A 26458-nucleotide genomic window follows, 5' to 3' on the forward strand; every position below is an offset into this window, starting at 1 on the left:
CCAGCTTGTACTGGTGCATGGGGGTTATTCCTCCCTAGGTGCAGGACCCTGCACTTGCCCTTGCTGAACCTCAGGAGGTTSCTCTCCGCCCAGCTCTCCAGCCTGTCCAGGTCTYTCTRAATGGCAGCACAGCCCTCTGGTGTATCAGCTACTCCTCCCAGCTTGGTATCATCAGCAAACTTGCTGAGGAGGCACTGTGTCCCCTCATCCAGGTCATTGATGAAGAAGTTGAACAGGGTGGGACCCAGTACTGAGCCATGGGGGATGCCACTAGCTGCAGGCTTCCAACTAGACTCCGTGCCACTGATGGCAACCCTCTGAGCTCTGTCTTTCAGCCAGTTCTCAATTCACCTAGTCATGTCAGGCTATTTCTTTGTATTTATGGATTTAGAAAACTAACAGTTGCACATGCTTCACTATAAAGATCTTTAAGAAGACTGTTTCCTGCCCTGTTTATCTTCTCTTCGTCTTTTCTTCATTTTCAAAATTGACCTTGGTGAAGTTAAATCTAACTCTTGTTTCTGCTGACAGTGCTCCGTGAAAGGAAAACTTGTTTATCCCCCAATAAAGATCCCTTTTAAAAGGTCTCAATAATTTAATGCTTTAGCCCTCCCTGCTTCATTCCCAGCCTGAGAAATCTTTTAATCCTTATGTACCAGATGAAGTCCTGTGCTGCTCTTTACTGAAAGGCTCATCTGTTGTTTCAGTCAGGAGAACTTTGAAGTAGCAAACAGTAAAGGGTGAAATCTGTTCATGATCTAATACATAACGGCAGGTGATTCTGGGCTTTCTCTCACTAATTTGGGATTTTGCTATCTGTGTGACTCCTCATGGATTATCTTTGAAAGCCTGTTGTTTACTTGAAGAGAATAAAGCTACATGTTTTAGGATAGTTGACATATTTAACAAGGCTGTTAGAATGGTCTGATTATGGTTTTTAAGAGCTTTCTCCAAAGTCGTATAGGCTAAGAGAAGTTCAGCATCTAAATGTATGTCTTTTCTTTGCAAATTGATACTTGGATCTTTGAGTTTTTCATTACTATTGGGCAGTGGCAGGCTTCTGACTCATTTCCAGTATGCCTTTTTAGAAGTTTGCAGGGTAGTTCATGGAGATGTGTTTTATATATGCTATCTAGACTTCATGGAGAACAACTGGTCTCATACAGGAAAGGTGTCATTGACCGCTTAAGATTCCTGCTAGTTGATCTAATGATCATGTATTTATGGAAATCTGAGTCATAAAAGACATAGGCAATTCTTATCTGTAGTAATTTCTACAGAAAATCCCAGAAAATTTCTACAGAAATCCCCCTTCCTCCTCCCCCCTCCCCCAAACAGACCACTAAGCATTAAGCTATTTATATTCTCAGATCTGGGAAATCAGTGCCTGAGAAAAATTTTCTTACACACTGTAAATAAATGCTTTTAAAAGGTTCCTAACTGTGTAGCTAATCAAATGTCAAAGTTAGGGAATCACTGTGGCCTGAGAAAATTGTGGGAGGCTAGCTACCTCTGGGAAAAAAAAATGAAATAAAACAGCTTCTAACCCCATAAAGCTAAATAGTGTAGCACTGAGAATCTGAAAGTGTCAGTTTTGGTTTGAACGCCTCATTTTGCACAGATGTGCTTTGTTACACCTCAGCCAGGCTAAGAGCAAGTTGCTGTCAAAAGCGGGGGACCCTACTTCATTCTCTCTGCAAGCTGCTTGCTCCCACTGTGTTGTTTGCGCTGAATCTACCAATTAGGCAGTTGCAGAGTGGGTTGATTTTTAGCTAGCTAATCTGTTGGACGACTAGCCTGGGGTGGGGTGTCTTTCTGCCAGATCAGCCAGCTGAATCAGCTTAGTCTGTGGACCATGTTTGCTGTGTCTGATAGGGAGGGCCCTTTTCCATGGTCGCTGTAACCATTAGCGCAAGTCAGCCACAACACAAAATTGTGCCCGGGTGATGCCAGCACTTGACAGCGTTATAGTCAGACAATGCTACTGTTTTTTTAAAAAATGTGAGGAGATGAATATTGACCTCTTACTCATTATCCTTCTTTTTAGAGAAGAAGAATGTGCAGAACCTGGCTTGGTTTTTCCCTTCGTGTCTTTTTGTTTGTTTGTTTGTTTTTTTGCCAAAAGCCTATCAAGTAAAGTTCTGCAGTGGGTCAGGGTTCAGCTGAAATAATAATTTACTGCTTCAAAGGCTCACATGCCTGACAAATACAGGAAGGAAAAACTGTTTCCTACACCCAAACCTGTAATAGTAAGGAGGAATTTCTAGAGTAGGAAGAACTGACACTGGAACTTGTTAATTTTCCACCCTGGTGAAAGGGAAATGAGTAATGGATTAAAAACTACATGTTATCAGTAATTTTAAAAGGGGAGATTGAGAACATTGTCTGCCATCTTTATCTCTGTCAACAGCTTTTAAGGTGCTTTAACCCCAAAACAGGAGTGCCACAGAATCGCAAGGCACCTTGTACAATTACCCTTCRAGTGACTGAGTTCTTAGTTTTCGCAGACTATGTCTAAATACTCAGTTGTCTGAGCTGAAAAGATGCTTTCTTTCTTGGAGATGACCCTCAGTGAAATCTAACATTCATTTTCATTCTTCAAGAAATGGCAGCATCTTCAATGTTCTTCTGCCATGTTATGAAAATAAGAAAGCTTGAAATTTCTGGTAGAGAAGAAATACTGAAAGCCACGTTGAATAATGAACTTCTGATTCTGCTTTCCCAGAAAGGCATTGCCATCTGCTGTGCTGCTGAAATTCTCGCGTGCTGTCGTGACTGCTGGTTTGCAGGGAGTACGCCGCCATAGAGACGAGAACCTAATAGATGCCCCTGATGTAGCTCAGTTCATCGCCTGCCTCTGGTAGGGACCTAGAAGTGCGAATGACTAGTGCTAGAGCTCTTTGTAGTACACAGAGCTGTTTTGAGCTAATACCAGGATATGATACAGGATCCGCTGCCAAACTGGTGAGCAGACAGAATCCACATCTACACTTCTGATGCATATATTTCGGTATATTCGGTGACTGGAAGCCATTGATTACATTTGGGAGATGAAACCTGTTTCCCTTACCCTTCTTGTGAATAAAAATCAGCTGAACCTGGTGCAGTATATTGATGATCATGGATTATAAATGGCAGGAAGGACACCTTAGTTGAGGTCTCAAAWGTAAAGATGGTATTGGGAAAGGAGGAAAGATTTCTCCATATCAACCTTTTGAATAGTGGCAGAGAGAAGAAGAAAGGTAGACAGGGAAGTGATTTTTGTGCACCTTTACTAGCTGATTCCGTTGCCAATAATTTATCCCACAGTATGGGCGTCATGTCTGCCCTTACATGTGATTTTATATTTTACTGTTTGTCTAGTATGTGGAGCAAGAGAAGTGGAAAATAAATTTACTGACAGTAAAGTGCTGGGAAAGAATACAATGTTTAACCACTTAATGTTAGTTGTAGCCAGGGGCACTGGAAAATTTTGTATGTAAAATGCAGCATGTTCATTCCATAGCTGTGGCCTTTCTGTAAAACATCAGGGATCCTCAAAAATCCATGCATAATTTTAATTTAAAAATCTATTCAAATAATTTCAAAGAAATTCTTCCAGATGAGAGTGAGGAGGTTTCTGTACAGGCAATTTCTTAACAAAGCTTTGGAGCTTTTTGTCTGGCTATCCGCAAACTTGCGTAGTTTTGTTTGTTTGTYTGTTTGTTTTTCTCTCTATGGGCTTTTAAGTTACTTTGTTACTGTAGAGATGCCAAACTGTTGCTAAATTCTCAATAGTGAGTAAATAACCATCCATTTAAATGTATTTTAGGTTGATTTTTTTTTTAAAAGTGCTGACAAAATTCTAAGTTTCCCAGCAGTTTGGGAGAAGGGTGTTGGTTGTTTTTTAAATTCTTTTATTTCGGACTGGACTTGAGGGATGGCTCCTTCCTGTTCAGGTTGCAGATGACAGTCACTTGAGCTGTATCTCCGTAACCTCAGTAGAAGAACGCTAGCAAATAGGTACTGAAAGACCTTCAAAAACTTGAGAAACTTACTCTGCTGTGCACTGCCATATTTTAAATAGCCTTTATTTAATTATAGCTGGGCAAAAGTGCACTTTTAAAAATAGTTTTCCTGTTTTGTGAGAAACTGTTTTTAAAACAATCTTTCTTTGCTTTGTCCGTTTGATAAGAGGTTAATTTCTAGAGATCCGAATTCATGGCTTTCCGTCATAAAATATTGTATGGATTATTAAAGTTATGTTCTATCTTTGGTAAGGCTTTTTAAATAAAATATTATACAGTTTCTCTGTTTTATTTTTAAAATAAATGTTATCCTGAAGCCTTTGTTCACTGAGTAAGCAAAAATAATACTTCAGCTATACTAATATTCGACCAAGGATAATAAAGGAAAACTCTTCAAACACGACAAAGCAAACTGAGTTCCTAAAAAGCTATATGAGCATAATGCTTAGTGCAGTAGGCAAGCTGGGAYAGGAATGCTGCAGGTCAGAGTTCCTCAATTCTGTGGTATAAGACTTTTTTTAATACAAATAGACAATTTTTGAATTTTTGTCATTTCAAAGGTAAATTTTCCATCTAGCTGTCCATTATAAACCTAGTTATATAACCCCAATACCTGTTTTTAGTTAGAAGAAAAGTGACAAATGTGTTCTGAAGTAGGTCAGAATAATTTCTCTGGATTTAGAAGGATGAGTAAAAATAAAACTCAAGTGGGACTAGTATTCATGTAGTAATTTTAGAAGCTGTAGCAAAATTAAAACTTGGCAGACACTGTTACTCCAAGCAGACAAGAGTCAGAGAAAAGAGGTTCTGTTCTGTCTGTGCTGCAGCATCTTGCTTGAGGTCATGAAGGAAGCCAGGAATTGAGTCTAGGCTCTCCGAATCTTAAAACACTCCTTTYCCCCTAATCTAAACTATGTTATTCTTAGACTGTTGTATTCTATTTTTTCTTTTTTTTTTTCTCCATAGCATAGGAAATATTTTCAAACTGAATTTCGTACATCTCTGTGGAGTCTGTGTGAAGTATAGGATAGTCTTCATGGATAGAGGACTTGAAAAAAAGTTATTAATGAACCTTCATTGTTATGGATTGGATCCCAGCCAGCTGCTTAGTGATTAAAGTTTAATTGCATGATGATTAGTTTTCATTAGTAAGCAATTAGCACTTAACAGCAGTCTTGTATTGCTAAAGCTATGGGCTAGCGTAAGTGGGTTGAGCCGTGTTGAGAGGGTGTGTAGCTGGAGATGCAGGCACAGAGGTGTTAGGGGAATACGGGGATGTGAATTCTGGTTTCCCCCCCCCCTTCCTACTGTAGAGTTGAGCAGGAAAGTGAAGCAGGAGCAGGAAGACCGAAGACACGAAGATAGGCTGTGGCTTTGTCCTCGTCTGGGGAGCTATCAAAATAATCTTCTTCCTCAAAGAGCCTTTTAAAGCCTTCTGCCCTCACGGTAGTGCTGGTTTCTCCTCCTACAGATTTGCAGTCTTATCCCATTCCTTGCCACTACTAAAAATTCTCCTCCGAATCCCTTGCCAAACTTGACAAAAATCCCCTGTTGCCCCTGTGATACCAGTCCTTGATGGCTTTGTGCCACGGTGTGCTGAGCGAGGGGAAGGATGACTTTAAGGTTGGGGAAGCTACCGTAGAGTAAGATGGGGTAACCAAAAATGGGGGTAGGGAAAGGGTAGAAGTGTAGCTGGTGAATGCTGAGGGAAGGGGACTGCAAGAGAGCAGAGCAGCCCTGATAAACCATTCCTGCTCCACTGAAGAGTCTGCTCTGAAGATGAACTTCCTTGGTAACGTAGGCTGGTCGGGAGCCTTTCTGGTTGCTCACCCCTTCCCGTCTCCCAGCACTGCTGCTCTGTGACTACCTGAAGTAATGCAGGTAGCTTAGGTGGCCTGCAAACTTGTTTTCTTTCTTCTTTCTTTCTTTCTTTCTTTTTTTTTTTCCTTTTTTTCCCCTATATCAAACTAATTCTTGGCAGGACCAGCTTTCTTAGAGCTTAGTGTCAGCGCTGTCTGTACGGAGGGTAGGGAAAAGGCACAGCCGGGGGTAGGATGGGGCACGAGACCGTGCAATCAGAAAATGATACGTTAAAACTATCTGGAAGTTAGCGCACTGGTCAAGACTGTGACCTCAGAGAGAAAGTTGTTTTTTCTGGCGTGGTATTACTGGTTACACAAATCAATAAATTCAATAAAAGGCACTTTTAAAAATTTATCTAAGGTGGTTCTTAAGTGTATATAGTTTTGCAGCTTCTATTACTGAAATGAGGTGCAGCTGTCTAATTGTCTAGATATGTGAAAAGACAGTTTTTTTTTTCCCTCCATTCCCTGATCTAGAAGCCTTAGGGACCAGATGCTCCCTCCCTTCCTCCAGCCTGGTTTGCCAGCCGGACTGACCCAAAGCAGGCGTTTCTCTTCACTCAGAAGGCCCAAAATAGCTGTGATTTCTTTTGAGCAATTCTCCTTGCAGCGTTCAGGGTGTGATTCTGATCGTATAAATCAGCTTAAGTTATCCTCAGGTCTGCTGGGGTTTTGGTGAGAGTAGGCATAACAGCTTAGCATAAGCTACTAAACCTACGCAAGACGCAAGCGGTGGAGTGGCCAAGGCCCCCGAGAGGTCTGTGTGCTGCAGCTGCGCTGGCTGTCGGTACCTGGGCTGGTTGCGTTAAAAATAGTCAGTGCCTCTTCCTGAGGTCTGGCTGTACAACTGGCTGTAGCGTAGATACGCTTCAGTCTTACCTCAGCTAGCTAATTATTGTCTGCATCCAAAGCTTTCCTTGTGTTTACGAAAACATTAAAGGTTAATTTTAAAAATTGTTTATATTATTTTTGCTTATTAGTGAGTATTTCTTTCTGTTTTTCACTCCCTTCACGTTTTATTTTGATTTGCAGTTAGGTCCCTTAGTTCTAACTTAGCCATGTATTTGTCTTGTTCTCCTGGCTTGACTTGACAAAATATGGTGCTGTTACTTTGCGCTGCACTGTTGTCAGCTGCAGCTTTACTGCGTCTCTAGCACCTTACTTTACTCTTTTTACTAGCAAGAAGTTAAGCTTGCTGAGAAGAAATGGGTTGGTTCTTAAAAAAGAATGGGCAACTTCAAGAAACGACTTAATAGTAAAKGAGAGAAAAAGGAGGGGAGTGTCCTTGCATGAGTCACTGAAAGGAGAACTTTTCTTTAAACAAACTGTTTCTCTAATCTGAAAAAAAGCAGCTTCAGTTCAGTTCTGGAGTTCAGTTCTGGGAGAGCCACGAACTTTTCAAACCCCATGCCTACACCGTCAAAAACTCCTTATATTGCCTTTGACAAGTCTGTCAAGACCAGAAATAATTCTGTAAAATTAAAAAACACTGATTTTGTGACCATTCACTTTAAAAATTGAAAGTATGGTATGTTTTAAAGTTGTCAAATGTTGCTAATTAAATTGTAAAATTAGGGAGGTGATATGAGGTTGCATATTTTAGTTGCATAGAAGATGCAACTTAAATCACTTTAAAGTTTGTTCATATATCATTTAGAGGCAGGTCTACAGAAGAAAATAATTTTCTGTTATGTGTTTGTCTGATAATAGTTTGGGCTTTTCTTAAAGAAAGTTAAATCTGACCTGAATGTACTGGTACCATGTGTRAAATCATTGTTAAATTTAATTGTCACCTGTTTTCTGGAGGAAGGACACTTCAAATTAAATTATGACTAAAATTTCAAGGTTGCCACAATGTGAAACTGGCAAATGAAGAATTTGTTTAGATGTTAATTTTAGTAAATTGTTTGAGTTGGATTAGACAATTTCCAATACTCACATTATAGGAATATAAAAGTATTTTATGTGTTTTTTACGCAATTTTTATTCCTATACTTAAATTTAATTATTCCTCCTCCTTTGAAGCGTCATACATTATTGTTAGGGGGAGAACAGACGTTCTTTGGTGATGCCACGTGGTGCTGCTCCTCCAAGCAGGTATATGCAGGGACAGTTCATGAGGAACAGCAATTTCAAATAAGATGCCAGTAAATTTAGTTTTCTGGACAAATAGCTTCAAGGCTAATGCCAAAAGAGGAATTCTCCCTTCTGAAGCTGTGAAGCTGTCTAACCAGGAAGACTTTATTGCTGTCTTACACTTCTAGTTTTGGGCAACAGCCTTCAGCAAATGGAGGGATAAGAAGTGAGAAGAGAGTATGCTTGCCTATAATAACACTTAAAACAGAGACCCTTATCCTTCTCTTCCTTCAGGTGAAAAAAGAATCAAATTTCCTTTTGATCTCATACAGTGGCTTATTTCTAGTATTCTAGAGCTAGTACCAGTCCTTTCTATCTTAGTATAGTTTGATTTAGGCTTATATAAACCGAAAGTGTGGCTTGCAAATAGCTAGCTAACATCATTGCCTTTTTATCGTGACTCGGTGATGGTCTGTGCTTAAAAGACCTTCATTAATTCCTTTTCCCCTTCAAATCTGGGGAGAACGACGTAGTCCTTAATCCTTAGACAGAGGAAGTTGTTTCCCCAGTGGAACAACATTAAATTTATCCTTTAAGGAAACTCCTGGCACTATCTCAGCTGTTTGGTAGTGTTCAGCTGGAATGCCATCCAGCCTTGGACTTCTGCTGCTGTTTATGTTTGCTGCCACTTCTAAAAGCTACTAGTTCATCTGAAGTTTTTCTCAGCGTTGTGGGTCTTGGGCAAGCCTAGTGCTCCTGGGTATTTTTGAATAGCCTCAGTTTAGAATTCATGAAAAGTAGTTGGTTGCTATTGTAATAGGCAGTGCGAGCAGCACATATGTCATGGTTTGCAGGTTTTTTGCTGATTATTACTGAATAGTGAAATAACATATTTCTTTTGAAGCTCATTCAGATTTTTGGCCAGCAGACATTATTTTTCGTAAAACATCTCCTCTCTCTCTGAGGCTTTTTCATCAATGTACATTACTAATCTGTTTAGTTTTCTTTAACTCTTGATTATTTTTGCTGTAGTTCATAAACTTATACTTTAATTTTTCTTCATTTTTTTAAGATTAATGTGTTACTTGACAACTCAGCCTTAAGAAGGGATGTATTGACTCCTACTCATTTCTCTTTCCCTAAGTATTGCACCTTTTCCATCTCTCTTGGATTAATTTCACTTGCTGTTGCTGCTGATCTGCAGCTGTTTTCCCTGAGTAGTAGCAGCAGGCATCAGTGGACCTCAGGAATGCTTGTCTGCGCTTCGCATTCTGCTCATCTTCTCCTTCAAGCTCTGCCACCAATTATTCCCTCAGCAGTCTTCGAAGGAGCTCTCGTTGCCGTTGTCTCTTCTTTAAAAGTATCAAGCAGTGCCATTTTTATTTGGTGCAGACTTGTGCTTCTTCTAGAGAGGTAGGTGGTTCATTTTGCAGTAAGATGATCTTTGGGACCTTTTTGACCTATTCTTATTTGCAATTGAATATACTTTAGCCATGCAGTAGGGTCATTTTTTTAGGTCTTAATTTAAGAAATTGCATCCTTATTAATGAGTTAACATCCACTTGAAATAGTGTTAATTTTTTTCCTAAAACATTGTTTTCATATATGTTCTTCCTTAACATTTACCTGCAGGCTTCCTCTTTCTTATGCCTCAAACGTAGTTAACTTGTCATTATTTTATCCTAGGCCATTGTGCTCTGCCTTCATTCTACTTAACTTCAGTATCATAGAATCAGTAAGGTTGGAAGGGACCTCTGGAGATCATCTAGTCCAACCTCCTTGCTCAGCAGGGTCACCTAGAGCATGTTAGACAGGGTTGCATCCAGGCAGGCCTGGAAGATCTCCAGAGAAGGAGACTCCACAACCTCTCTGGGCAACCTGTGCCAGTGCTCTGTCACTCGCACAGTGAAGAAATTCCCCTTCCCCACGTTCAGGCGGAACTTCCTGTGCTTCAATTTCTGCCCATTGCCTCTTGACCTGTCACATGAGACAACTGAAAAGAGTTTGTCCCCATCCCCTTGACACCCTCCCTTCAGGTACTTACACACATTGATAAGATCCCTCCTCAGTCTTCTCTTCCCCAGGCTAAACAGGCCCAGCTCTCGCAGCCATTCCTCATAGGGCAGATGCTCCAGCCCTCGGATCATCTTTGTAGCCCTACACTGGACTCTCTCCAGTAGCTCCATGTCTCTCTTGTACTGGGGAGCCCAGAACTGGACATAGTACTCGAGATGAGGCCTCACCAGGGCTGAGGAGAGGGGCAGGATCACCTCCCTCAACCTGCTGGCAACACTCTTCCTGATGTACCCCAGGAGACCATTGGCTTTCTTGGCCGCAGGGGCACATTGCTGGCTCATGGTCAATCTGTCACCCACCAGCACTCCCAGGTCCTTCTCTGCAGAGCTGCTCTCCASAAGGTCAGCCCCCAGCTTGTACTGGTGCCTAGGGTTATTCCTCCCTAGGTGCAGGACCCTGCACTTGCCCTTGCTGAACCTCAGGAGGTTCCTCTCCACCCASCTCTCCAGCCTGTCCAGGTCTCTCTAAATGGCAGCACAGCCCTCAGGTGTATCAGCCACTCCTCCCAGCTTGGTATCATCAGCAAACTTGCTGAGGAGGCACTGTGTCCCCTCATCCAGGTCATTGATGAAGAAGCTGAACAGGATGGGACCCAGTACTGAGCCCTGGGGGATGCCACTAGCTGCAGGCTTCYAACTAGACTCCGTGCCACTGATGGCAACCCTCTGAGCTCTGYCTTTCAGCCGGTTCTCAATCCACCTCACTGTCCCCTCGTCTAACCCACACTTCCTGAGCATCGCTAGGAGGATGTTATGGGAGACAGTGTGAGAAGCCTTGCTGAAGTATGCTGTTCCCATAATTGTGTATCTCATCACATAATCACTTCTTCAAAATTTGAATTTCTATTTTATCTTTTAAGTCAGTTATTCTATTTTTCAGACCTTTTCTTAACAAAATTCCATTTACTCTTACACATTTAAGTCCCCAAATGAGTACCCAAGATAACATAAACTGTGCTTTTTTCAGATAGACTCACAAATTCTAGGCCCCCAGTACTTGTACATGGTTGTCTGAAGTGCTTCTCTTGTTCAAGCTGATTCTTCATCATCCAAGGAAACAAGATTTATACATGTTTTGTCTTCTTGGACCCACTAGTCTATTTATTCTTTTAGTTTGAAATTACATCTCTTATGAGATGTATTGGTTACTAAAATTTAGCTCGTTTAATTTAAAATTAAACATGCTTTTTCATTATCATTTTAAGTTATTGGTGATTTTTTGTTACTTTTGCTAAATCTATTCTAGTTAACTTTCAGTTTACTCTTAAAGTATCTGACCTTTCTTCTAGTCTAGTTATGCGCTTGGTCCTTCTTTTCTCCCCCCCCCCCCTTTTTTTTTCTCTTTCCAGTTTTTGAGGAGCGGGGAGGGTTCACTGTTCTCCATGACTTTCTCAGCTTTTTACCAATGTCATCTTGTAGAGTATCTTTATGTACGTTTAAGCTTTTGGTCACTGATAGTGAATTTATCTCTGAGATCACATTTCAGCCCTTTTATATAGCATTATGGTTTTGCTGAGCCTTCCCTTCCTGTTCTGGGGGTTAGACTGAAAAGTCTKAAAAACTGCATTTTACTGCCTTACGGTGTGTTTTCTGGGTGCATACATTCTTTTTAATCATCAGTTTTGTTGTTGTCCATTGTGAAATTCCACAGTCAAATTTGCGGGTCTGCGGAAGAACTGCTTTGCTGGACAAGAAGGAAATGTTTTGTTGTGGTATCCTGTCTCCAGCAGTGGCCAAGAGCAGTTATCTTGGGAGACGTGTAATACACCAGGCATGTACAGAGTCGTTCTGAGTATTTTCTCCCAGCTTTCAGTTGTCACAGCAGTGTCTTTCGTATCGCTGTGTTCAGCAGGCACTGAAACACCTGTGCTTGACACATTCGTCTAATCTCTTTCTGAACTCCCTCGTGCTTTAAGCTAGTACAGCGTTCTTGGGCAGTGAGTTTTACAGATTAACTATTTGCTGTGTGAAAAAACAGGTTTATTTTAAGTTCTAAACCAGTTGCCTGATGATTGCGTTACTTGCTCCTGCTTCTTTGCCTTGTGAACGCCATACTTGATTTTATTGATCTCAGTTTGTGCCCTCCTTCTGTTCCCTCTTTTCCATTTAGTCTGTTCTCATATGGAACTTCCTTGTGCTTCTCATTATCTCTGTGGTCTTCCTGTATATTTTTTTTCTCATCTGTCCTGTTCTTGTACTGGTGAGGTGACCAGGACCATATACAGTATTCAAGATACCAGGATGCTACAGTGATGCGCAGACATAATGATGGTTTTGATTTCATTATAGATTTCTTTTCCCAGTAATTCCTTATGTTCTGTCTTTTTCACAGTTGAAGGGACTGAAGTGATGTTTTCAGAACTCGATCTAGGATGACTCTTACTATCTTTTCATGAGTAGTAATAGCTGATTTAGAGTCTATCAGCTTTTATATGTATAGGTGAAATTATTTTTACCTGTGTGTGTCACTTTGGACTTACCAAGTTTCATTTCCTTTCTATCATCTAATCATCTAGCATGGTGAGATCTTTTTTGCAGCTCTTTGACATGAGTTTGAGATTTGACTACCTAGAATAACTTTGCAAAGTCTGCGGATTTTGTAACCTTATTGTTCACTCCGTTTTGGAGATTCTGTCTTGAATAAAGTGGAATAGTTTCAGTGTCAGCATAGGACCATAGAAAGCTGTGCTGGCAAACCTTTGCTTGTCAAAACTAGCAGTTTATTTCTTTCCTTGTTACTTCTCTTTTCCACCAAGTTGAGGAGAATAGAAAATTCTGTTCTTTCTTCATTTACAGTGCTTCTGTTATATTTTAATCAGTTTTGTACATATTGAATAGGATTTCTCATTTTGAAAACATTTTAAAAATTCTAGTATTCTCTTTTTTTCTATGCCATCCATTTTGAGCTGCAGCTTCTCTTCATGCTTCAGCAGTCCATGCAGCACTGCAGTTCTGACTCTTCACTGTTTCCTAATCCAGTTCTATAGTACAGTGATGATATTTTCCAAATTTATGAATATGTCTCTTTGCTGAAATCTAAATTAGTTTTAAGTTGTTTGAGCTCAGAATAGCTGCCCAATTCTACTTAAGTGATTAGTTTATTTTTCTTCAATATTACTTGGTTTGTTTGCTATAGGAGATCTATCATCACTGGCAAGAGATACCTTTTAATAATGCAAATTTGAAGCACTTCTCTTTATAAGGGTGTTTCTTTTCAATTGTGAGATTCATTTTTTCTGATATTCTGTGCCTGTTTTTGGAAAACTTCTGTTTGTTTTGAAGAGACATAGCAAGTGATCATTCTGCATCCCTTAGTACGCCGTTGTTACCCCTAGTGCCAGTCAYATAGGCAATTTTTTTCATTAAACTTCTTCAGTACCTTCCCATCAAATTGAAAATGCTGTTTTCCTCTCCTAGTTCCTAAAAGTGTCACCCCACCTCCTTCTGTTTACATCTCATTACCTTTCAACAGCAGCCTTCCAAGATCACTTCTTCCGTTCTCCTGTAACACATCTTTAACTCTACTTTTCACTGTTGCCTATGGTAGCAAATGTTTTGCAGTTTTCCTCAGAGCTTGCTGGAGTACGGTGTCTCTTGGTAGCCAGCTTCCAGGGAAAGCGAATGCTCCTGCCTGCCGACTCTGTGGCCTGCCCTTTCGCCTGGATATTAAATCTGAGTGCTCTGCCGAGCCTGCCAGCTGCTTAATCAGAAATAGTCGGAAGAAGGTCCTACTTCATAATGTCGTAACTGGACTCTGAAATCATACAAAAGCACTTCTCCTAAAAACACAGAATTTAAATAGAGGAAGAGGAAAGTGTGGAAAAATGCAGCTAACATGTAAAGTCAAGGCTTGTACCTGCATAATTAATACAACATCTATTTCATTTTTTCCTTATTTTCCTTCCTGTGGAACCATTAGTTGTTGCTTGCCATTTCATTCCATTTATGTATTCCCTGATAGTGGGAGGACATGCACAAAGGGAAAAACAAGGAGATACCTAGAAAGCAAAGCAAAGCAAAGAGAAAGGGAAAAAAAAAAGGAAACAAAGGTAAAAACGGTGCTAGGAAGAAGGGCTTTTGGAATGAGGCTTGAGTGTGGAGCATTGGTGAACAAACTGAAAGAAGTAACTGATCCACAAGAAGAAAACCTTTTTGGATTATAGACAGTAGAAAACATAATCCAGTGGTATCTAGTGTGAATGTCCTTGTTGAAATAGCTTTGGTAATTGCTTCACAAGAATAATAGTGGAAAAATCATCTGAAAATGCCTTACATTGCAATGTTAGGCTGAAACAGTTCATTTCCGCTTGTAAGCAGCTATTCCTGCTATTCCTCARAATGTGTCAGAAAGCTGTGTTAAAAAGGCTCCTGATGGCTAGGTTGTTGGCTCCCAGCATCCCATCAGTAAAGCTTTTTCCACTCAGCAGTCAGTGGGATTTCAGTGTGCTCAAAGATATTATCTGTGTCAGCGCAGAGCCAAAGGGAAGAGGTACGCGCTGTATTTTTTGGGCAGCTTGGATCACTTTCTTCACAAGTCTAAGCAGCTGTGCTTGGTTGGGAAGAAGGTGGTGGTCACATAGCTAAGACACGTTTATGGGCCAACATCTATGTGGTACAAATTTGACGGAGGACAAGCAGGTGACCGCAATACACACACCTTTTTATTTAGAGCAGTGTACTGTCTGAAGAGTTTACTCTTGTAGTAAGGAAGGAACAAATATTGCCGGGGAAAAAAACACCCTTAAAGCAAAGGAAATACAATTACAGTATGTTTAAATATTTTGAATGAATCAGAGCAGCTCTGCTAATGCTGYGGTAGCTGTTCCCATGCTTTCCACACTCTCAGGTTGGGTGTTACTTCGTTTTGGTAGACAGAGATTGATGAGCTATAGCAAGGAAGAAATGKGCTGCTGATAGCACGAGGAGGCAGAGGCAGCATGACTGGCTTTAACACTATGGATAATTCAGTTCAAGGGGTGGAGTGTCTCTTCCAAGTGGCACTTTTCAGTCTCCTCAGCCTATTGTGAGTGAGATTTACGTGCTTTGTGGCTAGAAATGAATTGTGGGGATAGGACCTCTGAATCAATTGTTGCTCTGCCCTCTTTTTTTTTTTTCCTTTTCCTTTTTTTAAATTTGAGCCAGGAGGTGATTAGATGCCTGGCAATGATTACTGTCCATTGGCACCTCCCGTTGGGAGCACGCTCCAAGTACCAGCCCTCAGCTCTTTCAAGCAGAGGAGGCTAAGCAGGCTGCTTACAGAGCGAAAGGAATTTCTCCTCCCATGAGAGCGCGAGTGCTGTTTCCCTGGCTAAGAACGCCGTAATTCCTTCACAAGTGACAAGCAGGCTGCTACCATCTGCTGGTGAATGGCTGTGCGATGGAGTTTGGGTGACAACTTGCACATRGACCAAAGAGAGTGATTAGTGGCAGTTAAGCACAGTTCACTTCATGAAATTCTGTTACTTTACTTTGATTTCTGAATGTTTTCTAATTGTCGTATACATCCATCATTTTGTTTTTGTTCTGAAACTCAAGTACGTAAGGATAAGGGTTCTGGCCCAAGTCACAGAATGTACGAGCAGAAACTGTACTGCTTTATATCTTTCAAGGCGTATCAGTGCTGTCCTGCAGAAGAAGATTGAGACCGTCTAGGAATTTTCTGTTCGCTCTGGTCTGTATTTCTAGAATCACCTCGAGGTATTTGGGAACCATAYGGCATTAGTCTCTTTCAAAGACTAGGTGGTAGACTCGTCGGTTGTTTTAGGACCGTTTACCTTTGTAGGGTTTCTGCTTTATTCAGTCATTGTGGTGTGACAAGAAGGCAGAACTCGAAAGAAAAGAGTAGTTACTGCGTACGTGGTTCCCTCAGCTTCCCTTGAAAGAAGCAGATGGTTGGGGGTCCCAGGAGGTAGAAGAAATGGGGCCATTAGACTGTCAGTGGCTTGTGAAAAGCAGAAGCATCTGCCAGGATGGAGACTTGTTCAGCAGCAGGGGAGCCAGCAGCAGCAGATGATCTCTGCCTCGAGCAGGCAGAGGGATTGTAGTCCACGGGGGGATTGCTGTTGTGGGCGTAGCTGCGGRTAACCTCGGTGGTAATCTAGTTGGTCAGGCAGGCTGAAAAAGGGAAATGAAGACCCGATGCTTACACCTTGGCATTTCAGCTGCCCACTTTTGCTCTCTAATCAGTCCTAACTACAACATGAAAATATTCCATACCGTTCTTGSCTGAGCGCTACAGGCACGCTTACAATTCGTCAAAATGCCTGTTGTGTTTCTACTGCAACAGTTTCAGAATAGCAAAATAAACCACGTCAGATGCACTAAAGAATTAGTTCAAAGGCTAAATTAGCATTTGGAAAAGTATCAAAAATTTTGCTTGGAGTTTGCTAGGGGGCTTTCTGTTTGCAGTTTTATTGCACCATGCACTCTTTAAGACATGCCTTTTTAGTGTTARGAATTCTTCTACAAATCCTTTACACAGCTGCAGTTTAATCTCCGCTGCTGTAGTTCATCGGCTCCTGTTGACTGCCCTGTACAGGACACTGCGTTCTAGGGAGAAATGACCTCTTGTGTTGCAACAGTGTGATGGTACTTCAAAGACTGTATAAAATGGGGAGGACAGAATGCCTCTGAGGAACAAAACTGGAAATTCCTATGTGTGTTCAAAAAGAATAGTCGATTTGGGCTCTGTCGTGTTAGAATAATTAATCTCAGTCAGCCATGTCTAGAAGAGAAACTAAAGCATGCGGGTAAAGAGCTCTGATTCGGAGCTCCTCAAGCTGCACTTTGTGAATATTTGGCATAGGTGAATCTGGGACTTTTGCCAGTACATAATATTCTGCTGAAGTTGATTTCATAGCCAGAAAATGGCATTTTCTATACCTGAAACTTGGTTTTACTCCCAGGAGAAAGATAACGATGTTACTGTTTGGTTAGAGTTCTATGCATTTTGGGGTGCATTTAAATATTACTGTATTTTTTTTTTTTGTTTTGTTTTTTTTACCTTTGAAAACAAGCGTTCATGTTCTGACAGGCAAAAAAAAAGCTGCTTGTGTGTCTCTTTTTAGGCCTCAGGGCCACTTTCCTTACATCATAAATACTGCAATAGTTTGTCGTGATACACATTTGCTGCTTAAAAGACATATATGACTTGATTTAGTAGGGAATGCTGAAGATCAAGCTCAAGATGCTTTGGCATGACTGAAAAGAGAAGGCAGTATTCGAGATTGGAGTTGTGTTTGTCATAAGAGCTGACATCTCATAGGCTTTTCTGTTAATTGCATCTGCTTTGATTTGAAGAGGGCCACCTGGTTTATGGCTGGAGCTAATTTTGCTTTCATCCTCACTCAGTCATTTCAATACAAACTACAGCCATCACTGTCTGCGTAGCACAGAATAGTAGGAAAAGCAGTCAGTAACCGTCTTCGTGTCAGATATTCCTAGTATTTTTTTGAAATAATGTAGATCAGCCTCCTATTTAGTATGCAGAGTGAGGAATTTGTGTGGCTCTGATCTTTGGCTACACATTCTGCAGACCTCCACTGCCACATATATTTTAATTACAGACATGAAGTGTCATCTGGCTGATGTGGCCGTCTTGGCATATGAACCTGATGTACCATACTTGCAGGTATGGTAGAAAAACTATGCTCTTGTCCAGTGCCAGGTACACTGCTGGTCCAAGCATGTCTGTCTGATGTGCTGTACCCATGTAGCTTGCTGTGTTATTGGAGCACATATAGTTTGATACTAGCTTTTCCAATATAAAAAACAGTTTATAGATCATATCATCATCTGTGTGCAATTGGTGACCCAAAGGCAGCTTCTTCATAGCCTGAATTCAAAGTGGTTGTAGCAGTAGTGCAAGGGCTTATTCTGGTGTCAGTCATGCAAAAGTGAAATTCCTGGTATTTCTTAGATATAACTAAAAAGTTATAATAGGTCGTCTTTTCTTTTCCTGTCGGTAGTCTTATTGTGCTTTAATTTCTAAATAGTATTAGACTCAGCTTTCAGTGGATTCTGCCAGTCACGTAGCTTGTTGTCTTTTTAGAGGGGAAAAACATCAACCTGTGAGAAGTCCACCTTCTTCAAAATCTTAGATTAGTTAACAGAAAACTCTTTATCTTTTACATTCAAGAAGTAAAGTTCCTGTTTGAATGAGATGTGCTGTAGGCCTACTTCCTTAAAGTCACTCAGGATGAAGTAAGTGGATGAGTGGCTTTCACACTGCAGCATTCACATCTGTCTGATACTTTGATTAAATATATCATCGACCAGTTGAGATAGTAGGAATAATGTAATGGAAATTGAACATGCTCATCAGGTGAGTCCTACTACTTTGAAAATAAATGTATGAGCATCTTTTTAGCACTGCAGGCGTTTCTTCTGGAGATGAGCCATTTTTTGACAGTGAGGTATTTTCTCCTGATAGCATCTCTGTTTGCTGTAGGTTAACCATTTCTGATCTCATGGGAAAAAATGTTCAACTTAGCCTTGATCTTCCTAGAGTACTAGTGATAATTAAAATGCTGCGACCAAATTTGTTTTATACTGATGGTGTCTTCTAAATTATTCCTTATCATGATCATTCTCGTTTTAAAGCTGTTGTAGATTCATAAAAGCTCTTTCCCTCCAGTTTGAACACTGATGTCATCATCAGGTATTGAACCATGGGCAAGTGGAATGAGTTTGAGGTATGTTTCAAGTTCTGTTTTATGGTAGAACTTAGCCAGCTAATGCAGCAGAGAAGCTGGTTGTTTGAAAGTGCTTGTGTTGCCTTTATTCAAAAAGCCTCTCTGTATAGTGTGTAAAGATCTGGCCTACCATTGTGAAACTCAAGAAATTTGTGCTGAAACCTGGTTGATAAATTTCCTGGGAAAATACAGATATTTGGAAGGATCGTTACAGTATTCATTGTCATTTCTTGGGTTTCCTTTCCAGAAATGTTCCCATTGCCAGGAACCAGGAGCCACCTTAGGCTGCTACAACAAAGGCTGCTCCTTCCGATACCATTACCCATGTGCCATCGATGCAGGTAAGAACAAGCGACATTCTAATATATTTTATATTTATTCAAAGCATGTGACACTGAGTAATTCCAAGGAACTTCACAAGTTTGTTCCCCAGAGTTTTTAACCTACTCTGCAATATGTAGTAGTATAAAGGGTGAAAAAGTTGCAGCAGATAAAAAGTGTACAATAGTGCTTTGGGGCAAGGTAAAACATGTAATGAAAAGAATGTACTTGAAGTGCAGAAGAAAGTTTTGCGGAATGCCGCTACAGCAACTGAAATTTGGTTACAACATGAAAACTGACCATTTGTTTCTTACGAAAAATAAACACCTGGTTAAAACGTTGAAAGTAACCTGAAAGACATTTCATTTTTCAGGAATGCAGTCCTATGGATAGTCTCTGTAATAATTTCAAGACAAAGTATTTGTAGCATCATCAGCATTACTCACAGCACCACCTTCCTTCTCGCTCCACAGAGTCATTTCAAACAGTCTTTGAGTAGTTCCTTTTTTTTTTTTCCTAAAAAAAATTCCTCATAATGTTGTTATTAGAAGTCCAGGCATTAAAATAGAGGGAAGGGTTTGGATCATGCAACTCTACAAGTTCTTGCCTTTGAGACACAGGGGGAAGGTAGAAAGGAGCGCTATTTGAGCTGTGTCATCACAACTGATAAAAATCATTGTATGCTTTAAATTATTTCCAGCTATGAACCTGAGGCTAGTGAGTTGGCATTTTGTGAATAAGAGTGAAAGTTTTTCATGGAGGTAAATCCCAGGTCAGAAAGAATAACGTCCCACAGTTCTAGTCCACTGTAATTCACTTCTCATATCATGTTTTATACGAAAAAAAAGTCAGATAGCAAGCAGATAAGGATTCAGAATTGCACCTCTTAACTGGTGCATGATTGAAAATTCCTGTTTGTTATCCTGCTTCTTCTACAGCAGCCCACTTGTTTATCCTGCTATTTCACACTGATTTCAAATTTTGCTATATTTGAAATAGGTACATTTCTGAATGACTACAGTGCACCTCTTACTGTGAAATCCCACCCTATTGGAACATAGCATTTTACTCCAATAGAAATGCTTTTTAATGAAATTAATACTATGGCAGGGTATTGCTAATACCACAGTATAGATGGAGGGTCCTTGATTAAATTTTATACAACACAAATATTTTTATTATAACACAATATGAAATCAAAACTGATGATCCTGTCTCTTAGATGTCCTGGAAAAATAAGTTTGTTATCATTCACCAAACTCTTAGGTATCACAGCAATGAATATCACAGAAAATTTCACACTTTTACTTTCAGAACCAAGTGGGAATAACATGCAGTATGTTAAGTAGTGTGTTTCTGGTCCACAACTTGACCTTTTAAATGTTGATTTAGTACACAATAAATTAAAGTGAATGTGCCCAGTAGGCTGAGGTGCTTAATTTGAATTAGTACAGTAGGTGGTATTTTCCATATTTTAAATAAAGGTATCAGAATTAAGATACTTTTTTCTTCAGAAATTACCTTCCTTGTTAACTCCACATCCTTCTGACTTCCTCAACAAATGGGGAGAGGATCGTTCAGATGACAAATTTACTGAACAATTCTGACTGATTCCCAAGAGCAGTTCCATGTCATGCACTGAAGAGGCAGTGTCCTATGAAAAAAACAGACTATGATCATATTATTAAAGCCATGTTAAAAAATATGTAGAAATGGGCCAAATTAAATTGGCATTTCCTGACATTTGACTTGACATTGCAACCTTTGGGGTATTTTCTAGTGTTGGTTTTTGTGTGCAAGTTCCAAGGCTATGCTTACTATGTGTTGTTTTATTTCAAGTTCTATCACAAGACATCATGTTGGCATGTGGCCATGTGTCAGAGTGCACCGTACTAAGCTAATGTCTCCCTTTTGAGATGATATGGTAGCAGTAATAAATTGCAGGTCAATGTGTGGGCTGGAGCTGCCTTGAGGTGGGATACTTTGCTTGTGAGCTTCACAGACAGATTTAATTAATAGCAGAGGAATGGTAAAATTCGTGAATCTTTCATTTCACTCCAGGCAGAGTATGATCTAGTGAGTACAAAGACTTCTATTTCTTTATACTTTTTCCCTTCTGTTTCTTCCTCTTCAGTCTGTCCTTGCCCTATCTCTTCTCCATTCTGGCTATTCATCTAGTCAGTCTCAGGTTCCTTTTCTCAAGTTTCTTATTCCAGTCTCATTTTAAGAGACAGTTCTCCCTCTGCTCCTTTCTAACCTTTCCTTTGCTCTGTTTTCTAGCTGTCATTCTCGCCTCCTTCTCTCTGCTTGTATCTCACTGTCTCTTTCTTTCTTGCTCCTAGTTCCAGTTTTCCTCTCTGAGCTTCTTAATCCAATTTAGTTCTCCTAACCTCTCCGTGTCGTACTTAGCCCTGCTAGTCCCAGTTTGCCTTTGTTCATTGCCCTCAGGCTAATCCATCTCACTCTCCTTTTTCTTATCCCACTAGTTCTTAGGCTCCAGTCTTCTGGCAAAGTCAGACCTGATTCAGTCTTAGTCTCCTTCTGCTGGCTGTCTCCCAGTACAGCTGCTCCCATTTACTTCTCTCAGTCTTGGCATCAGTCTCCCATCTTACTCTGCAGCATTGTGTGCATCTGATCCTCCTCATCCTTATTTCCCTGCTCCAAACTTTCACTAGCTGTAGTCTCCTCATTCTTCTAGCCTCAGCTCTTTCTCCAGACCCAGATTCTTTTTCTCAGTGACGTTCTGGACTGCCTTCTGGACCAAAACATTTTAGTGTTTTGAAATGGTCACCTTCTTTATTCAGGCTGCCTGAGTCTTAAAAGTGTTTGCTTATAACTTCCCTGCTTTTGGTTCTGGTGCCTGAATCTGAGACCAGAAGAGATTCATTTACAGGAAAGACCTGCTCTCCCCCAAGCAAAAGTGTACTTGGTGTGCTCTTCAAAGAACCTAGATAATAAAATAAAAGAAATCTCTACTGAGGATGTGTAAGTTAAGATGCCCTTATCTCCTTGCAAAGGGTTACATTTTGCTTTTGCATTCAGTTGGCAAGGGTAGGCCATAGCTAGAATTCAGGTTCCTGCTGCAAATCAAGGAATGGTAGAGTTTTTCAGAGAAAATTTTCTAGGATGTTTAACATGAGCAAAATAACTTTTTCCAAGAAAGAGACTTAAGGAAATGGTTGGACTGCTTTAGCTGGTATTTTCAACCAAAGCAAATAAAAGACTCAGCTTGAATAGATTCTCAGCATTCAAAATTTCAGACTGGTATCCTGACAGTGAAAGACCTTGTTTGCAGTTTTTATATCTGTCGAATAATCAAGCTGTCTTAATCTATAACCTCTCTTAAAATCAATCTGTATAATACACAATACGCTTCATGAAATAATAGAATTTGATTTTCTGTTATGCCCAAGTAGAAAACATAAGTTTCCTTGAGAGGCAAATCAGCATTCTCTCTTCTTTGTTCAGCCTGCTATCTGCCTATAAACCTTTTTTTAATTGGTTCTGCAGTGCTGCTATCATATTTCTCAAGTTTCTTGAGCTCTGTAGTAGTTTCATTTGAAGTCAACTGTCCTGTGATGAAGGATGGTGCTATCTTGCTTTATTGAATCTGGGACTGATCCCTTCTGTGTCCTCAAAAGCTTGTGCTGAGATTTACAAGGGTGCTCAGACTTCTGGCTCATGTATGACTCTTTGTATCTTAAAAATCAGAAAACACTTCTTGGAATTGGTCAGTCATAAACACTTAGCATTTAACAGAGTTACTGTAGTAGCCCTGGAAGTGGCCATGCCTTAGCTAAGTATCCCTGTCTGCAAACCTAGGCAGTTGCACTGCAAACTGAAATGCTTTGTTACCTTAGTATTGCTGTGGATTACAAGTTAGTACCCTTTTCATTACTGTGCCTCATTTGAAAGGCCATAAATTCTTGGTAAAGGACTGGATCTCAAAAATRCTTCAGTTACCTGCAGTTATGTCATTATATCGTTTCTTAGGGACTGGCTTGACTTATATCTAACAGAAATAGTTAGATTTAAAACTGTTTGTGTGGTAAATTGTTTCTTTTTAGACTTTTTTTGGAATATAGAGGTCCTGAATAGTTTGGTTCCATACATGATGAAGCTAAGAAATGAGAACAGGAAAAAAAAAAATAATTTGCATTGAGATTTTGGAAGACCCTAGGACTTCTTTTTGCTTGTTGTTCACCGCATGGTCCTGATAGCTCTCCGCGGCTCCGTGTGTTGAACACTGGCCCTGCAGCGCTTCCACGCCGCTGTCCCCGAGCTGGTGAGCAGCCAAGTTCGGCGCCAGTGTTGCTAATTGGCTGTTATGTAAGGCACATGGCTTCATCAGCTTCTACTTTGTACGTATGGACACTTTTATATATCCTAATTCAGTCTTCCTTTTAATCTCCTTTTGCACAAGGTAATTTTTGTCAGTCTAGGGTACGCTTCTGTGCGAGAGAACTGAACTCCTGTTAGCCATTTGCCTAAAAGTCAAAACTACTAGTGCCACTTAAATATTTTTTATATGGAAATGACTGTGGTTAACATTGTCTGTGTTTGGCTTTCATCTGCCCAAATTTGTAAAGAGCCTCTGATGTCTCAAGATAACTTAATCGTATGGACATCTCCATGGAAACAAGATCTTTGTTTTCTGAGATTTTTGTAGCTACTCCTTCTGCCCATTCCTCCCCACCTGGAGCTGGATGCTGATCCTTACGGCACGGTTGTCCCCACAGCAGCCATTGTAGGAAGTATCACAAGCAAAGGGTTTTTGACTGCAAATAAGAAGGGGTGAGGGGAAGCAGCAAAATACAGTGTGTTTTAGAGAACAGAAATCCATGTCTCCACAAGTATTGTTGAAGATTGGTAACAAGCAGAACACAGAGAGTGAGGCAAAGTGTGAAGTTTATGGAAGAATAACTGCTTCTGTTAAAAATGTTTTAAGTTTTCCCTGACAACTTCATGTAGAAAAGTCTGTACAAACAAGGATGAGTCTCTATTCTTTTTCCCGTTCTGCCACGCTGAACTGATCGTAGCTGTGTGTCTAATGACTTTGGGGTGAATTTTAATCTCTGATACAGAGTATTTGGAATTGCTAGCTGAAATCCAATGCAACTCGGTAATGCTGAACAATTTTGGCCTTTTTATTGTTACTCAGTTGCTTCTGTACAGTGAGCTGATATTTCCAAATCTCAGTCAGATAGTAGACCCTTAAATCTTAATAGGAAAAAAAAAAGTTAGCATTAATTGGATCTGCTCTTGGTATTTGCAGCAAAAATCCAAAACTTAATAAGAAATTGAGCTCCAAACCCAGATCAAGCATAAGGTATAAAGTATCTGAGAGTTTTCCCTGGTGCTTTTATGATTTCCCTTTCTGGTAGACTAGATAGAGAATTCTTTCATCACCAATGTTGAATTTCCAAGAAAGAAAAAAAATCATCCCATTCTAGTATACTGTGTATATTTTTGATAATTTGCTTTATTGTGCAGTAGTAATTCATGGTGTGGTCTAAATGTAGAATTTCCTGCCTTTGAAATGAGACAATATTTTATTTATCTTATGTCTTTTGCTAGTACTGCATTTGAAATAGTTATCCATGGTAGGATTAAGGGTTTTTCTCCTCTTTGCTAAACTCTCTCAAGTAACTTAGCCTATTGCATGCTGTTTCCCTTTGATTCAAGCCAGAGGCATTGATATTGAAACATAAGCATTTCATAGCAGAGGGATATTCTGCCAAAGCTTGGGTGTCTAGAAAGCTTTTCCCTCAAGCTTTAGTTGCAGTCTCCTGCTGTCTGCTAAACTCTTCCAGCAGATTGAAACAGCAGGTAGCTCTGGTTATGCTACATACTTAAGAGTGTTTTAAATTAGCACATTTTATTTACCATTTTGCTTCTTTACTTGCCAGCTATTTGGGTAGGTTGAAGAAGAGAGGAGATCGTAAACACCTTGTTGAATTCTCACTGGGCTGGTAGTACTGAAGTTGTGTTGCTGGGTCAGTGAGTCTGTGCTCCACGGGGTGTTGGGAAGAACTGTGTCGGAAGTTGGGGCAAGTGCAGAGAGGAGCCTGCGGTTAAGGGTGCCTAGAGAATGCAGCTGAACTCTCTCGGGAGAGTGCTACYGCTTTTTGACTTGACTGCGAAGGTGAAATAAATCTGGAAGCCAYGGCAAGGAAAGCAAAGAGTTGGCAGCGCTCCTTGTGTGGACATGGCGCTTCAGTTCAGGAGCTGCTGGCTGGGCCTCTCTTCGAGGAGTAGTCTGAGGGGGAGGGTAGAAGGGCAATAACATTTCAACTGGCACTAAAGAAATACTCTTCAAACTACAGTATTGTGAAATTCATTCCTAACACTTCTACATTGATGCCCGAGTTTCTGTAATAGGTTTAAATCATTAATTAAACTATTTCTTAGATCACAGAAGCTTCACAATATACGAATCATGGAAGCAGATCCAAAAGCAGCGTTGAGTGACCTGACTACCAGACATAGTGTCAAAGTGTAAACTGATCACCAGGATTGGGGATTACAAATAAGCTGTCATATACACCCATACCTAGAGAAACACACCCCTTCTCCCCCTGATGTTGACAGGGCTTTGGGGTAAGAATGAAAGGCAACGGTTTTCCTATGAAATATAAAGCAAGGATCATCTGTTGAGATTGGATGGATGTGTCTGTCCTTCCTTGTGCTGTAGCAACAAAGGTTGGAATTGCTGAAGGGGATTCTGAGTGCAGAATTTGGAGGCTTGATCTTGTCATTCTTGCTCTGTATAGAGCATTGGGGAGACTGAGGATTTTGGATTTGGCTTGGTAATCCAGGTGACATTGTCACTTGGGGTGCTTGGTGATTTTATTTGCTAAAACTTTGGGGGTGAGAGAGATGAATTTGCTAATAAAATAGTGTTCCTGTAAGAGATCTTTGAAAAATACATGCCTGAGAGGCAAGATTAACACATGATGTATTATTCAAGGTGGGTTTTTTATTAAAAAAGTAATAAATTGCTGTCTTCTCTTCCTCTAGATTGTTTACTAAACGAAGAGAATTTCTCAGTGAGGTGCCCCAAGCACAAGGTAAGAATTCTCTTCTGCATTAGGCCTGTTTATTGCTGCCCTCTTCTGGGATCTAAATTTGTTCTAATAATTTTATATGTGGATAACATCTGTAGTCAGAGACGCTTTTAGGTGAATTTTTCTGTGATATATTCTTGTGGTGCATTCTGGGGGCAGAGATCTACTTAAGAAGAATATAGAGAACTTAGGAAGATAAATGAAGCTTCTGCTATATCTGTTCAGTTGTTCTTTAGATCCTTGACGACTCTCAGAAAACCCCAGCTTCATTTCCTGTCTTTTGTGATAGAATCAGTGCCCTGCTCCCAGCTTCTGTTCAAGTGTTACATTGAACCTCTGGTGGGTTTTTTTGTTGGG

General features: G+C 40.3%; 1 protein-coding gene across 2 annotated transcripts in view; it reads left to right on the forward strand.

Moving 5' to 3' along the window:
• The window catches only part of TCF20 (transcription factor 20), a 44705-nt gene that overhangs the window by 10244 nt on the left and 8003 nt on the right, over positions 1–26458 (forward strand). For both annotated transcript variants that reach the window (XM_085320185.1, XM_085320186.1), the window contains exons 2-3: positions 18961–19054; positions 26055–26104. In XM_085320185.1, the coding sequence (XP_085176311.1) occupies positions 18961–19054; positions 26055–26104 (144 nt within the window). The remainder of the gene's footprint in view (positions 1–18960; positions 19055–26054; positions 26105–26458) is intronic.

The sequence above is a fragment of the Rhea americana genome, unplaced genomic scaffold (genome assembly GCF_003343005.1).
Source record: "Rhea americana isolate MKP2758 unplaced genomic scaffold, rheAme1 scaffold_618, whole genome shotgun sequence".
Taxonomy (NCBI): domain Eukaryota; kingdom Metazoa; phylum Chordata; class Aves; order Rheiformes; family Rheidae; genus Rhea; species Rhea americana.